The sequence below is a fragment of the Castor canadensis genome, chromosome 2 (genome assembly GCF_047511655.1).
Source record: "Castor canadensis chromosome 2, mCasCan1.hap1v2, whole genome shotgun sequence".
Lineage (NCBI taxonomy): Eukaryota > Metazoa > Chordata > Mammalia > Rodentia > Castoridae > Castor > Castor canadensis.
The window spans coordinates 81,629,339-81,646,556 of record NC_133387.1 but is presented as its reverse complement, the minus strand read 5'-3'; the positions used below and the strand labels follow the sequence as shown (position 1 = coordinate 81,646,556).

At 39.3% G+C, this 17,218-nt stretch overlaps 1 protein-coding gene across 1 annotated transcript in view; it reads right to left on the bottom strand.

The window, feature by feature from the left end:
- Dnah11 (dynein axonemal heavy chain 11) overlaps nucleotides 1-17,218 on the bottom strand; it is a 302,556-nt gene that overhangs the window by 73,711 nt on the left and 211,627 nt on the right. Inside the window, 5 exon segments of the mRNA XM_074065140.1 lie at nucleotides 1,850-1,984; nucleotides 12,121-12,222; nucleotides 13,705-13,887; nucleotides 14,510-14,653; nucleotides 16,471-16,584. Of these exon segments, the coding sequence (XP_073921241.1) occupies nucleotides 1,850-1,984; nucleotides 12,121-12,222; nucleotides 13,705-13,887; nucleotides 14,510-14,653; nucleotides 16,471-16,584 (678 nt within the window).

The window sequence follows — 17,218 nt, the reverse complement described above, 5'->3', positions numbered from 1 at the left end:
GTTTCTGTTCTTGAGAAGTTTAGTCATAGAGCAAGTGTGTGTGTGTGTGTGTGTGTGTGTGTGTAAAAAGAGCAAGTTGAGTGTACTTGGGTTGAGTGCTTTCATATCTTGGGAGGTCAGAGAATCCTGTGTGATAAGGGAACTGAATAAATGAGGGAGCCAATGACCTGCTATTTGGGAAAGGGTAAGCAGAGGCCACAAGTAGGAGAGCAATGGGCTGTATGAGAAGGAGTAAGAAGGCCAGAGGTGATGCAGCAATAGGCAAAGTGGCAGAGGTGAGGACAGAGAGGCATCCAGGGGCCAGATCACATATGATCACATAAAGCCTTTGGACTGTACTTTGAGCAAGACTATTAGCTATTGGGGATTGAGCAAAGTGGTAAGATAGATGGACTTAGTTTTTAAACTATTACCCAGTTGCAATGAGAGGAATGGCCTCCAGAAGTAATGGTGGGCTAGAGAGGTACTGAGTATGAGGGAGGATGCTGGTGGTGTGATGACCAGTACGAGAGGTAAATGAGCAAGAAGGGCTGAGAGTGTGAGGGGAATTTCAAGGCAGAGCCATCAGAAAATGCTGATGAACTGTATGTGGGTTGTAAGAAAGAAAGCAATGAGCCAAGGGCAATTCAAAAGCTTTTGACCAGAAAAATTAGAAGAACAGACTTGCAGCTGTTAAGATGGAATGCACAGGATGAGGTATGAGTTTACACATCACAAACTATACATTTCAGAAGATCAGTTGGTTTAACTTTGTAGTAAGTTCAAATTATATAAAAACAACAACAAAAACCAGGCTATATTTATAAGAGATCAGGCTATTGTCCAGCCTCATGTCCTAACACTTATGTCCCTATCCTTTCTTACTAGCAGAACTCTGATTTTGAATACAAACGCAATGTGTCCAGTCCTATGAGATGGACCATGATTGGCTGAGCCAATCATAATCCTATTTTCCACTTGTGTAGCCTTTTTTTTTTTTTGAGTGGCCAATCTAGTTCTGGTTAGAGACATTTAAGTGGGAGTCTGCCAAAGAGGTCTCTAAGGAAGCTTCCATTTTTCTTACAAAAGGAGGAAAACCTAGCTGATGCAGAGTGCTCCCGTACTCTCTTGAGATAGCTGAAGGTGTGGCAACCATTTTGGATCATGAAGCTACAAGGATGAGGGTAAATGCCCACGTGCCAAGTGTGGAGAAGCAGATGGGTAAGAGAGATTGGGCGTCTCACTATTAATCACCTGATTTAACACTGACGATGATCTAAACTACTGTACATCAAGGTTTCTACCAACTCCTGCTAAATGCATTTTCATAGTATGGTTATACACTTTTTAGCTTGTATTCTTTTCATCTAATCGTGCAGGTATATAATTTATACTTGATAACAATAGCCTTATTGACAACTGTTCAATACTATTGTTACCTAGATGTCCTGAGTTCTACAACCTATCTTAAGGCAAACAGGTTTTACTTTGTTTTTTAATAGATTTAGCTACATACCAAAAAAGACAGGGACGAAAGGAGGGGAAAAAAAGTAAGTAGATAACCTACTACAGCTGGTATACTCTGTTGTCTTTAAGTAAATAAAAAATAATAAAATTCTGACAAAATATATGTCCTCCCTCTGCTTTTGAACACTATGCTGCTGTCACACTGAGTATTGCCTATATATTAAAAAAAATACATGAGTGGATACATCCTCCTTTCTGTAACTTTGATCCACAGTATGAGTGATGATTAAATAACCTTTTTATTATTGATTCTATGTTTAGTTATTATTAACAATGATTATAGAACCCAAAGAAGCTGTTCTGAACACGTTAGTGAGGATTTCAGAAGAAAACATTAGCTTACCTCAAGTTCCTTGACAAGTCTGTTGGCTAGCTCAATGGTTTTGTTGGTTTGGTTCACCTCTTCTTGACAACGGACTTTCTCAGCTATGGCTTTTTCAAGTGAAGCTTTGAGTCTGCTCAGATTTTGATCCAGATCCTGAATAGGAGTTGAAATTAACTTTAGAGTCATTTTTAGCTAAAACAGAAATATTATAGACATCGTTACCTTAAATGAAACAAACCCCTTTTTCTCCTTTGCTCTTTGACCGTATATATTTCAAGGAGGAAGGAGGAAGAGAATATAGCAGCAGTGAATCCATCAAGGACACCTCAGGCTGTCTAGTCGCTCACCAGTAGTCTTCTTGCCTTTCTTCTTCCCTGAAGTGCACAGAGGGACTGCCTGAGTGGTTGTATCCCTAAGACTCAACACACCATGGGCGCACTGTCCCCTCAGCTCTTGTGCCTAAGTGTCCATAAGCCTCCATTACCAGCTTATTAATGACAGGGTCATCTTATGGTTCTCCACCTACTGACTCTCTTCTCATTTGGCTCATACTTGAGGCAACAAAGAGGGGTGTCAATGTCGAGTCCCTTCAGACCTCAGCACTCTGACACAATTTGCCCATGAAATTTTCTCTTTTGGGAATTAGGGAAAGAGAATTGGAGGTCATTCACTGTCTTATTGAACATTGGGAGGATGTGTAAATTCTGAGGGGCTTCATTTAGACTGATAGTTCCACTTTCTTCCATTAGTCATGTGGTCTCCCTTTTGGCTTAAAGTATTTGAAAGGATTTGTCAAAAAAAAAAAAAAATACTTGGCAGACTCCTTGCTTCAGCATCTTGCTACTTACAAGTTCTGAGAACCCTAAGATTTATAACACTGCTTTTGTGAGTATATTTAGAGGTCTATGAAACTTTAATAAACAACTGGCAGAACAGAACCTATATCTAATTTAGAGACTGCCTGCATTTGTCAATAGCATAGTTACTTCATTAGTTATATTGCTATAGCAATACATAAATGCATGTATATATAGAGATGTGTCAGATTTAAAATTAATAGGCAAACTAAGGACAAATGTATAAGAACTGGAGGTATTATATGCCACCTGGTACAAATAAGGTCAAAATAAAAATATTGCAGATCTGCTTTGGGTTAGTAAAAGCAATCATAGCTTTATAAAATACTGATGGTACATGTACATTCTGGTATTTGACACCTGGCTGGGTTACTGTTTGGACTCCACTACCAGCTGAGTCAAGTTGAGTTGTGCCTCAGTTTTGCTACCTGAAAGATGGGATTGACAATGTTACCTAATTGAGAGGGTTTTGTGAGGATTAACTTTGGTGTTAATAGATATTATGTGATAATATCTAGGGCAGAATAAGACAGCAGTTCTCCAAACATTTGGTCACAGAATCCTCTTTGGTTTATGCAGATAATATCTACCCATATTGATAGAACTGGAAATTAAAACTAGATATTGATTTATTTCAAAATAATAAACTCATACATTCACATAAATTAATTTTATAAGAGAGGAGAAGAATGGCATTGTGTAAGTTTTGCATATCTCCTTAATGTCTTCACAGAAGAGCATGAGGTTCTTCTACCTGTTCCCATGTTCAACCTGTTGAGCCATCATGTCACATGGCCACTGAAAAATTCTACTGTATTTTTGTTAGAGAATGACAGGGGAAGACAATAACTTAGTATGACGATGAGAATGTTTTTAACCTTAAAGGTTCCTGGGCTACATTCTATGACTCTGTGATATACAACATGAATTTTTTGACAGTACTGGGGGTTTTGAATTCAGAGCCTCATGTTTACAAAGCAAACTTCTACCACTTGAGCCATAACCCAAGCCCTCTTTACTATAGCTAATTTTCAAATAGAGTCTCACACTATTTGTCCATCTAGCCTCTGATGGTTATCCTCCTACCCATGCTTCCTGCATAGTTGGGAATATGCATTTCCACATTTGGCTTGCTCTTTGAGACAGGGTCTCACTAACTTTTTTGTCTGAGCTGGAGAGCCTGTCCTTTTTCTGCCACTTAAATGTTTGTTTTAATACTGAATTTAATTTCCTTAGAATTATTGAATAGAATAAATAGGTGTAAATAGGTATAAAAGCTATCATTTTAAGCTCAAGGTTCAGTACTGATCACTAACAGATAAAATGATTAGACATACATAATAAACCACATCAGTTTCTAATGAAAATCAGCTACTTTTATTAATGTAGACTATTTTGAAAATAATTAAAAAATTCTTTTTTACTAGTATGTTTCTTATTAAAGAGGGAAATTTGAAAAAAAGTATGGAATTTTATTATTGAAGAGAATGTCCTTGGAATTAAGAACCAGGAAAGTAACACTCACATGCTTTAGATATGTAATACACTTTGTGGGTTATGTTGTCTTGTTTGAGTCCCTCAAGCACAGGAAGTACTTCTGTTTTCTTTTTGTAAGTGAGGACACCTGGACAAATGTCAGTTGAGGGATTTGCGGCAGTCCTACTTACTAGTATGTGGCAAAGCAAGGCCTAGAACCCAAACCTTCTGACTCTTGGACAGATTTCATGGAACATGTTTACTACAATAGATTCTTAAGCAATCCCAACAATGGAGAGAGAGGGGAAGCACTTCTGGCTGCCCAGCCAGGTCACACATGGCTCATGCACAGTTTAGAGTTTTCAGCATTTGGTTTACAACAACCTGATCCTAGTCTGTCTGTCTTTAAGGCCATGGGCTCTGGGCCTGTGATTCACTTCCTATGAGCTGCATATTTTCTTATTTGTAAATTGTAACAATTCCTATCAATGTGTACCTCGTATGGCTGCTGTGGAATTAACTGTGTACTAATGTACAGAACACAGGGTACAGAGCGTTTGTCAAGCACAGCTAAGAGCTGGCTTGGTGTAGAAGTATCACTGCAGTTTACTCTGCGTGGAATACAAATAATATTTGGCCCCTCCCTGCACTTAGCTAGTCAACTTAGTGACAGATGGGGTAAAAGTTGACCCTGGGCAAGAAACTCTTACTGGCATTAGGAAAGTTGACTGGAAATAATAACCAGCATCCTGAGCATGGTGAAGGGTGAGAGTCTGCTGTTTTCTTTCATAGGAGGATGAGTTGCTGAGTTGAGCTTATACTGACTAGGTCTGTTGTGTGTTTAGTGGTTTGATTCATGGCTACCTTTAACTCTGAAAATAAATGTACAAAATGTATATGGACTGCATAAAATAGCTCAAGGCAAATATATCATCAACATGATTTTATTCTAAAATAAGTAAGATTAGTTTCCAGAATCTTTTTTTTCTGGGGGGGGGAAGCTGTCTTAATACTTGCTTGTATTTCTCTTTTTCCTTATTTTTGAGCAATTTTTCTCTAAAGAAATGTCTCCGTGTTTTGTTGTTTTTCTTTTTTTCATCACCCATTCTCTCCAATCAATATTAAGTTGACCTCATTTCTGTCACTTGTTTTTGTTCTCTTCTACCACTTTGCTGAAAGAGATGTGGCAAGAAATCACCAATAAATCTGGTAAGCTATTTTTATTCCCTCAATAGGAAAATCACTGTAAAAAGTTATTGGGGTGAGCATCTCTAATCTGAAAATCTGAAATGCCCCCAAATTCAAACTTTTTGACTGTCAAGATGACTCCACAAATAAAAGACTCCACACGTAACCCCCACATGATGAGTGGCAATCACAGTGCAGGCAAATTAAAACACTGCATAAAATGACCTTCAGACAATATATCTGAAACTTAAATGGACTTTGTGCTTTCACTTGGGTCTATCCCCAAGATATCTTCTTATATGCATATAAGTACTACAAAATCCTAAAAAATATAAAATCCCAAATAGATAAGAGATAATCTGCTTAGATCCCTTAATGACAATAACTTAACAACTAATAATTGCTGATTCTCCAGCACAGGCCAGGTACTATTCTAAGCACTTCACTTTTGTTAACACATTTGACTGGTTTAGGGGGTTCACGAAATACTTCCCAATTTTGCAGAGGAGAGACTAGAGCCAAAGAAGGATAGTAAGTTACCTAAAGCCACATGGCTGGAAAGTACTGGTTTGTAAGTTAACACATGTTGTGAGGCTTCAGAGCCTGTGCTTGGATACCTTATGGTTCCCATGCTCTTTGCTATTATTTATTCCAAGTGATTGTTCCTCTCCTTTTAACATTCCCATCTTCCCTAGGCCCTGTAACCTCTTTCTCTCTTAGTTCTTCTCTCATATTCCAACAATTCCTCTTGTTTGTGGTTTTAGTTGTCTCTTTTCTCTGACCGCCTTGTAAACTGTATATAATCCAAGGTCCCTCCTTAACCTGTGAGATAGGGGAAAAAGCGATACAAATACGAACTTCATTCTGCTTGTTATCCTGGAAGTAATAAAATCTCTGGTTTCTGACCCTAAGTCTGATGTCTTCTCACATTGCTTCCCTTTCATACTGCTTCCAGATTCTTCAACCTGTCCCTCAGCCCTGAGTTATCTTCAGTGGCTCTCCATGACTGATAGTGGGGACCTTCATGGAGAGGACTAGGGCCCAGAGAATATACACTTGCCCTAAACTTTACCTATAACCTGGCTAAATGAAGCTACAGCTAGCATCCACTATCTTTGACTTTATCTTCTTGGCATTAAAAGAAATCCTCAATATTAGAAAGTGAGGTATCTTCTGGTTGACAGAACAAACACTTAACCAGTCCCTGGCAAGTTCCTGTTATGATCACATCCCTACCCTCCTTTTCACCAAAAGTAAGCCTGGCACACTGACATTCATACTCTGCTGTTTGGCCATACTGAGCTACTCACTGTCCACAGAACACATGGTCACCTGCCACTGCCCTTTATTGGATGCTCTTTCTCCATCATGCAGGCAAACCCTGTACACTCCATTCGAAAAGAAACTGCTCCACCAAGCCCTTCTGCATATGCATCCTCATATGCAGAACTGACCACTCCTTTTTCCTGCTCCAGCCCACAGCCAGTAGCATCTCTCTTGATAGCATCTATCAAGATCAATAGCATTTATTAAATTCACTGTAAGATTTTCCAGAGCAAGGCCTGAGCCTTATTCGTCTCTTTAAACCAGTTCTCAGTGCCGTGTTTAAAAATGCCTGCTGACTGTGGATAGAATGATGAGTCCCTTAACCAGAACAAATGAATGTTTTAGTTAAAATGTAAGATGTGGTTGGTGGTGGTTTGTTCATTGACTAATTTAGTATCTCCCACATGCCAAGTACCAGACATGACAAATTCAAAGACTTCAAGGAGTTTATGATTGGTGTAGAATGATGGTTTGCATATAGGAGCTGTTATGAATAGGGTATGTGACATAACAAATGTACTGGTAAAGTCATTAAGGGAATCTTCCTGGAGAAATACAGTCTAAGCCAGAAGCAGAAGAACAAGGAGAACTGGCAGGTAAGAAAGCATCATTTCCCAAATTTTCTTCGGTGTTAGTAGAGAGCAAAGGTCATCAAACTATGGCCACAGACCCCATCAAGCCAGCCATTTTTGCATGACCTCTGAGCAAGGAATGGATTTTGCACATTTATATGTTAAAAGCAAAGGACTGTTAACCCTTCCTCAAGAATGGTTATAAAATTAGTTAAGAACACCACTCTCACAGGATTTGGGAGGCAAGGAAAGGAACTGGTACAACCATAAGGCTCATTCTGTTTGCTGTGCTGGGAGTAATAAAATCTTTGGTTTCCAGTGGAAGTGTGTGAACTACCTTGTTAGCTTTTAAGGAGGATAAAATCTTCAGTTCTTGCCAGACTCTAGCTCTCAAGTTCCAGAAGTAAATGGCGTGAGGAAAGAAGAACTCAGTCCTCCAGGTACCTAAACTAGTGGTTTTCAGTTGGGCATAGTGTTTCATTCCTACGATATCAGATACTTGGGAGGCAGAAATTGAGGGGACTATGGTTCGAGGCCAGCCCAGGCAAAAAGTTAGTGAGACCACCATCTCAACAAAGAAGCTGGGTGCCTCTGGTCTCAGCTATTTGGGAGGCCATAGGTAGAAGGACTGCAGACAGAGACTGGCCCTAGGCAAAAACCTGAGACATTACCTAAAAAACTGCTGGAGCAAAAAATGGTTAGGGGGATGGCTCAATTGGTAGAGCACCTGACTAGCAAGTATGAGGCCTTGAGTTCAAGCTCTGGTACCTCCAAAAATAATAATAATAAAATAAAGCTAGTGGCACTCCAACTTGAGTATAGCTCAGAACCATTTGCAAAGCTGATTAGACTCACATTGCTGGGCTCCATCATTAGAGGATCTGACTCAGTAGATCTGAGTTTGGGTCTGAGAGTGTATTTCTAACCAGCAACTAGTCATCACTGATGCTACTGCTGGTCTAGGAAGCTCACTTTGAGAAACACTACCCCAATAGACTGGATTTGGATTTTCTTCATGGCCATTCTTGATCCTGATTTTAAGAAACATTATAGTTTTCCACTCAAACTTTACTATGAGACCACCTTTAATCTACAGCTAGACACAGAGATTCAAAAGAACAATACACAGAGACTAACATGCTGTTCTGAACAAATTTCCATGACAGTATACAAGCTGCTGTCCTAGGCAAGAAGGCAACAGGAGTCATGGAATAGAAGAAAGGAAAGCCGAGGAGGGTGAAGAAATGAGAGGTTGGAGAAAAATGAAAGCTAATAAAAATTATAATTTCACTAGGGCTCAAAGTTTTATTTTACCATGTGCCAGCAGACTAACACTAGGCAAAGGTACTTCATACTTAGCATGATCGGCCACGTGGCCTTAGGATGGAAGTGAACTGTGGAGGTCACTGCAGATAGAATCCTGCCACACTAATAACTGCTCTCTGGACACTGGTCCTTGGTAAGGTTCCAAGAAGACTCATTCTTTATAAAGTTATTTCAACTATTACTTGGTTCTCCTTTTGTCTGTGTTTGAAAACTTAGTTCCAAGGCTTATTGATGTGTGACCTTCTGCTTATATAATGCATGGAATGAAATGAAAACAATTGGTGTGAACAATTTTCAATTATCTGCAGGCTATGTCCAAAACATTACTAGGTCTGCAAACACAGAGAGTCTTAAATTCATAGTTCACAGTTAACTTTATGGTTGCCTTCAGCATCTCCACCAATTTTCCTATGAACATTAAGATGCTTATGGTTATATGAAGTCATTAACAATAGATGACACAATTTTTTGAAGTTTTCATCAAGTTGATGGTAAGAGTTTTGACCAATGAATGATTATTTTTATAAGGTTAGCATGTTTATCCTAAACTTGGGTCAGCTGTTGCTGTTGTTGACTTGTCTTTCTTCCACTAGTCCTCAGGTGTTATTGAACAGAAAGTCTCATGCTAGTAGGAATATGGTGATTGGACAGAAAGAGGAGGATGTTTGATCACATCGCCTGGGTAGGAAGTGCTAGTCAGGAAGGACTAATGGAGGAAGTAGCCTCAAAGGAAAATGGAGAATGAGTTACTATGAGAGATACTAAAATTGTCCATGTCATAAAGTGAAACTTTTTTGGATTATTGATCACCTTACTGAAATGGTTGTTATAAAAATGCCTTATAATTAATGAACAGTAACCAAGAGCACAATTTTATCCCTTCCTGGTGTGTTTAAGGAGTCAATGCCTTGCGCTCTGCTTTGCAAAATGGATCTCCCTCCTGTGTTTTGATAACTTGGAGGGGCTGTCTTTTAGAAAGGGCCCCCTCCCTTTTTGCCAAATTGACAAGTAGGCTTAATTCAATCCTTATTTTGTTAAGAGGTCCCATGTGGCTACACAGCTATTCTGGATCCAGATTCTAGACTGCAGTGGCCTGAGATTTACCCTTGCCATCCCCTGCTTTTACTACTCACTCCCACTGGAAGTCTCTCTTCACACACAATCCTCACATCAGCCATTCCCATCTATTTTCCTGAGCCATGCTTCTTTCTCAAACTCCTGTCCTGCCTGCTAAACCACAACACATGGGTTTTCTACAGTAAAAGAATAGAAACTAGGATTTATGAAGTGCCTACTGTATGCTGCACACTGAAGGGAATCTCAGTATGTCAGGATTCACAGTGTGGATGACAGAAACCTCACTAGGTAATTTAAGCTGAGGGGCATGTACTGGAAGGAGACTGTAGAACTCTCCGGAGGGAACAAAAAGCAGAGAATCATGTGAGGAGCTCCAGAGGGTCATGGGATCAAGAACTGCTGGAACACCTCCACTGGGCACTGTACAGAACTGACCAATTCTTTTTATTCCTTTGGCTCATCATTCAGATTCAAGAGATGGGTGATCAAATTGGCAAAGCCTGGATCAAATATTTAGTCCTTAGCTAGAAGGGGGAAGGGCTCACACCCCTGCTACAAACCCCACTGAGTACATCCAATAAGGAGAGAGAATCCCCAAAAGATAAGCAGGCTGGTTCTGTTCAAAGGCAGAAAACTGGATGGCAAGGAGCCAAAAATCACACATGTCCACCTCAAGAGACAGTGGTTACCATCATATCCTGACAGAACAGAAGCAGAAGCTCTGAGAATTTCTGTAAGTCACCAGGGTTAGGAAGCCTCACCAGTCTGACCACACTTCTCCGTGCCACCTTGCCAGCCTCCTCACTCTCCCCATCTGCATTCTATTTTGGCTTATTCTCTCTGTCCATCAGCCAGCCAGGAATCTCTCTTGGCCTTCTGCCATGACTGCTCCTGCTCCAGTGAAGCCCTGAGCAGTTGTTTTTGAACTTGTCTTTCTGACTCTAGATGTCTGTCTCCAGCATCCATTTGCTTGCTGAGAAGCTATTCGACCATGTCATTAACCTATTAAAATCTTTCCAAGTCAGATATCTTTGCACTAGTCAGATAGCATGAAAGGCAAAGAGGGCCTTTGCTCACCTTTTTAAGGGGGTCTTGCATTTCTCCCCGCCATTCCTAGCCTTCTCCCAAACCTTCCTCTTAGTGTTCTGGCCTATTGCGATTCTTCAAGACTCCCAACTGCTTCTTCCTCCTTCCCTTTATCTCTGCCAGGAATAGCTTTCCTGTCCTAGTCAACCTGGGGACTTCTAAGCAATGTTCAAAACCCATGTCAAGTACACCTTCACTGAGAAACTCTAATTTCTCCAGCTTGATACCTTTTTGGTGCATATAATCACATATGAACATATCAACCAGAATGACTGATTTATATATTTGTAAAATTAGTAACAATGATAATAATCATAGCTAATATTCTACAAGCACTTACTATGTACCTGACACCATGGTAAATTCTTAATATGAACTAATATGAGATACTCACATAACCATCTACAATTCTACCTAAGAAGTCGATGTTATACCACACAGGTTGAGAGTCCTTTATCCAAAATGCTTGGGAACAGAAGTGTTTCAGATTTTGGAGTTTTTCAGATTTTTATATATTTGTATTGACTTTTCTGGTTATGCACTCCAAATCCAAAAATCTGAAATCCAAAGTGCTCCAAAATCCAAACCTTTTTGGGTATTATGTTAGCATCCAAAAAGGTTTGGATTTTGAAGCATTTTAGATTTCAGATTTTTTAAATTTGTAATGTTCAACCTATACCTATTTTACAGATGAGAAAACAGAGGCTCAGAGAGGTTAACCAACTTGTGTGGGTGAAACAGTACACCGGTAGCCAGGAGGTAGAATAGTAAGTCTGGCTCCAGTAGCCTTGATTTTAATCATGGTGGGCTATCTTCCTCTTTCTGCTACCAAACTATGAAAGTTTATTAAGTGCATAAGCCAGGAACTGGCATATAGCAGATAAGAAAAATCTTCAGCCTGTAATCCTAGCTACTCATGAGGTAGAGATCAGGAAAATTGCAGTCTGAGGCCAGTCTGGGCAAAAATTCATGAGACCTCATCTCAACAGAAAAAGCTGTGAGTGGTGGCATGTGCCTGTCATTCCAACTGCTGCAGGAAGCATAAGTAGGAGGGTGGTGGTCCAGGCCAGCCCAGGCAAAGAGTGAGACCCTATCTTAAAAAGAACCAGAGCAAAAAGGGCTGGAGGAGTGGCTCAAGTGGTAGAGTGCCTGCCTAGCAAGTGCAAGGCCCTGAGTTCAAACCCTAGTACTGCTCTCCCCACCCCCCTCAAAAGAAACATCTTCAGAATTAGTATGTAAGTGAATGTACTCATGGAAGATTGACTTTCTTTCTTCTTTCTGTTAGGTAGGGCACTGATGTGGCCTTGTCTCAAGGTGGGATCCTAAGGTGGAAGTGAGGCCCATCTCTTGGGAAGCTCTTTAATATAGAGTTTGCACTCACCACAAGCTTCTTCCTGATGGCCTCCAGCTTTTCAGTAGCTGCAGCCAGCTCTAAGTTTGTTTGGGCTAATGCCTGGCGTTTTGGCTCCACATCACAGTAGACCTGAAAATCCACATGGTATTCAATTCAGAAAGCAATACAGATGCAAGGATGACAGTAATCACCTAATTCCACATAAACAGGGAGCTTTACACATAAAAATATCTAATCCACAGAGCAATTACTGTGTTTCCTTGGCATCGCTCTTTGATCTAAAGTATGGAGGAGCAGACACAGTCTTCCACACACTCTCTGTACCTCCACTTGTTACTTATTATTTATTCTGGACAGTAGAGCTACAAGTACTCACATGTAATGTTATATAGGTCAAACATCACAAAGATACTAAAATCAGTTTGTCAGAAAATGTGGAGCTAATCTTGCTATCACCAGAAATTGCAATGTGCATGGACTATGTAACAAAAGTGAAATGAGAACTTTCCCTTGAGGCAGAAAGTTAAGTATGGAGAAATTTTCTGAACACGGAAAGGGGGAGACGTCCTCACACAATATGAACTTCCTTTTCTAAGTTCCTCACTACTTTAAGCCTGTGCTATTTGGCTAGATCATTTTTTATTCCTGGCAGAGAGACAGAAGGGAAATTACATTTTATTTCTTATTTTATAGAAAAATAACACAACAAAACAATGGTCTAGTTCTACACTCATCTTTCCACCTCTGGAACAAATGGAACCCAGTGCTCAGGCATTTTAGGATGGAGCGAGGCCACACCTCCACTGCAATATGTCTCATGCTCGCTCTATGAAGACTTCCACCAGAGAGAGAGATCAAAAAGCCCTACCCTTGTGGTCCCCAAAGGATAAAAGGAATAGCCTGATTTTTCTGAAAATCATTTGGAGAAAGACTGACTACTGGCTTTTTCTGTGTAATTCTGCATTTGGATATGATATACAACTCTCCAAGACAAACATGGGACAGTTCTTCAGAGTCCTGGATTACAAAGTTTCCTTTTCATATTTAGTACTCTGAGAAGGACCTGGAGAGTAGTTGGTAAGTGAAAAATAAATGATATATGAAATGGTCATCTATATCGCCCCTAAGTACAAATTTTAGATTAGCAAACATCTTCAGGCAACAATTAATGTCATTAAAATACTAAAGCAAAAAATGGTTATTTTCTCCTCTCACTGTGCCTACAATAAAGATAGCATGAACTTTTGCTTTGTGAGCAGGCAGGGATTCATTTAGTTCAGTATGAATTCAGATTTGTAGATTTTTCAAGTCAACACAAATCAAACCTTTCAATGTAAATATATTTATATTTATGTATGTAAATAAATTTTCATCTAACTAAATCAATTAATGCTCTTTGATCTATGTAGCTAATTATCCCACCCTTATAAAAGTCTCTAAAACTTCAAGTATTCCTTTTAGAATTCTGTTAACATGTCTCATGCTTAGAACTACACATTCTTCTTCAGAAAGCTAAATATCAAAGTATTTTACATTTTTTGCTGACCTAGAAATTGCTGTTTATGGCCCTTTGCAGATAGCAGCTGTAAGCCATCAGAAAAAGACTGATACCTCATAGAATTTAATAATGTTGATGACCCAGGCACAGAGACCAGCTGCTGCAAAAGATTTGGTCCGAATTAGGCTGGGATTGAACTCTGGGTCTTTCAAATACTGTTCATTCACCACCTTTAGACAGTTCGCTGGAATGTGCTCTTTGTCATAGTTAATTAATGCTTGCAAAAAATCATCAACCTGTAAAGCAAAAAGACTTATTGCAATGAACCCATTTTGGCTGCAGAGAAAATTCCAAGATCAAAAGTTAAAATCAGCTTTTAGGACTCACATTACAAAGGCACAATTGGCAAGCTGCACTTATCCTACTGTGTGACTTTTTCAGTCTTTAGAGTATGAAGTTAGAATTAGCAATGGACACTTTTAAAACCTCTTCTATCCCAGGGTAAAATATTCAGTCCCAACACAGGAGGTATTCACATTTTGAAGAAAAGAAAGGCAGGAAAGAAAAAAGCAAAATACATACCGAAAAGCCCCTTTGCTTCACCTTCCTGTACATTAGCGACATTTTTCCAGTCTAAGAAATCCATGTAATTTTCTCCCTCCTACACTTAACTGCTTTCATAATTTTGCAAATAATTAGCAACCTTCCACCTGCTGCTGGCGTTGACTTAGGTATGCCATAACCCTGAGCTAACCTTCAACTTGGCTTGCAAACGCTGTGAGCCTAGAGAAAGGTAGCAGAATACATTGAAGAGCTTTGGAGATACTTTCTTTTGACTCAAGCATCTTTTGCTACCAAGCATTAGTGAGAACAGTATGGCAGCTGTTGGGATTTTCATCTTGCTAGGCTAGCTGATACCTTTCCCATGAAGACTTTAGCTGCTTTCCAACTTCGGTCTTTTGGCACTCTGCCCCGGGGAGCCAGAAGGACCATCACAGCTGCAGTGACATTGGTAACTGCATTGGGGGGGTTGGGAAAGGTTTTCAGTTCAGTGAGGTTGACCTGGAGAAAAGCACACATGTGTACAGTCAGAAGGAGATGAGTTAAGTTGCCAGGCTTGACTCCTGCCTCTCAACAAAAGGCTAATCTCAGATTGACAGTCCCTTGCCACCTGGGGACTCTACCATGGGATCCCTGGAGTTCAGGATACTTCTCAAACACTCTGGAAACATCACTACTCTTTTATGCTTCTGATATACCAGTTCTGCAGAACCCTGCTCACTGAGGCCAGAAAATTTTGTAAACAAATAGGTTGTAAGGTATTTATGGATCCTATCCCACAGTGTGATAGACTTGCATTTAACCAGGCCCTCCCCTGAAATTGAGGAGGGGAAAGGGGGAAGGGCTGGGGAGGGGTACAGGGTGGAGAAATGACCCAAACAATGTATATACATGTGAATAAATAAACAAACAAAAAAACCCAAACCAGGTCCTCCTATTAACAGAATTCCTGAGTTCAGTACCTCTTAGTTTTGTTTTTCTGCTTTATATTTACAGGTAAGAAACATCTTCCCTTATCATATAGGGACTCCCAACTGGGAGAGGTTGAGGTAGGCCGAAATTCCTTCCCTATACTTAACTCCCTCACCACATAATACTGGTTTATCCAACAATGGAATTAGTGGTTAAGTTAAGGGAACCAGGAGAAATACTTTGGAGCAGCGATTAGTACCTATAAAAAGTACATGTAGGTTCTTAATATATGATTTAAAAACCCAAACCAAATAATCTGCTATTTTCTGTGATGTTGTATGTGCTACATAATACACTCTTGCTTATAAAACCTAGTAAAGGAAAAAATTTCCTATTCAGAGGAAAAAAATGCAAATTTAGAGAAAGACAAAACAAACATTCCATGTGTCAGAGATAACCAGTTATTCATTGGTTTCTAAGACCATGAATGCTCTTACCAAAAAATTAGTCATTTTTTTATATATCCTATTTTATAATCTGCTTTATTTGCTTATTATTAAGTTTCACATATTGCTAGATAGTATTTAAAAAATAATTTAATGACAGAATATTCAAATGTATAATAATATATCAGGATATGTTTATATTATTTACAATTTTTCAGTTTTATAACACTATAAAACTCTTCTTACAAGGATCATTACTCATGATCAAAATTGTTTTCTAAAAAAAATATTCAGAAAAGGAATTGAGTCTTTTTCTGAAGAGTGGTGAAAGTCAAAATCCTTTACTCTTTATAGCTGAATCTTAAGAAGCTAAGATCTGGGATTCTCCCCAAAGGTCTGTAAGAAACCAAGGTCAAGATTATCTGCAGGCTCTTAAAATAACATCACCCATGGTTTCATTTTTTTACTTACAATACCCTGTGGTGAACACAGATTGTGTCTCTCAAGGGAATCTGGACGTCAAGTGAGGTCTTACTTCTATTGTGAAGCTAGGAGAAAAGGTGGAGATATGGGGGGGTTTGTTTTATGTCTAATTTTTTCTGTAAAGCAAAACTCTTTGTGCTTTACAAGTTAATGCCAATTTTTATGGAAAACTGGATTTGGGTTGAATTCAGTTACTAACAATTGAATTGCCCTTTGTAAGAGTATGAACCCCTGGCACTGGAAGTATTCACAGGGGTACTGCTTACTGGGTTTGTCAGCACACTCGTGGATGGGAAGAAAAGTTGAATGATAATTATGGTCTCAAGGATTCGTTTCAACTCTAATACTTTATGGGTTTTTCTTTCCTTTTAAACATTGTTTTGCCTACATGGGCTCAAGTCTCTGCACAGGGATTCAAACTCCAGTAACCTTTGAATGTTATTTTGAGGAAGCCAACACATAAGAAATCGTCTTTACCCTGTTCAGGGTATTGAGTGCCGCTGTAGCAGCTACCAGCGCAGGCTCCGCTTTGAGTAAGTCGGCCTCACATTCTCTCTGTTTCTGGGACACTTCAGTCTGAATGGCTGCCACCTAAATAGAGAGGAAAAGCACATAAACCCACAAACACAAATTATTATCTCCAAGATCTCTATTGCAAAGCAAAGATTGACTCAAATACACTATTAAATAATTCATCTGTCTATACTTTGAACAGGTGAGGAATCTGTTGTAAAGACTAATTTCCCTTCAAGTACAGTATGCATATAAAGCTTTCTAAAGGCACAAAACACACAGTGACAAATCCCAAACCAAACAGATTCAAATACCAAAGTGCTCCAAGAAGAGCTCTGATTCATTTAATTATAAGGTGTCACTAATAACAAAAACAAGATTAAGCAGCCATTCCTCTCTTCTTTAATTTTCTTCTTCAGAGTGTCCCTAACCTAAGCACTGTTTCTACTAACAAGCAGAAATCCAGGATGGATCAGTAACCAAGACCATAGAATATTCTTGCTAGAATGCTTTAATTTTTGCTACATATGCTTAGGAGCCCTTTTGGTCATTCCTTAAGAACAGATGGGAAGGTCTTTGACTCAACTGGTCAGAAGACATTCTAGTCTGTGGTCATGGACTGCATGCTTAACCATGGACAGAATTTTTATAAGGACCAATTACTGTTTTCTCCAAGGACCTGGTAAGAAACCATCAATTCATGACTCCCAGA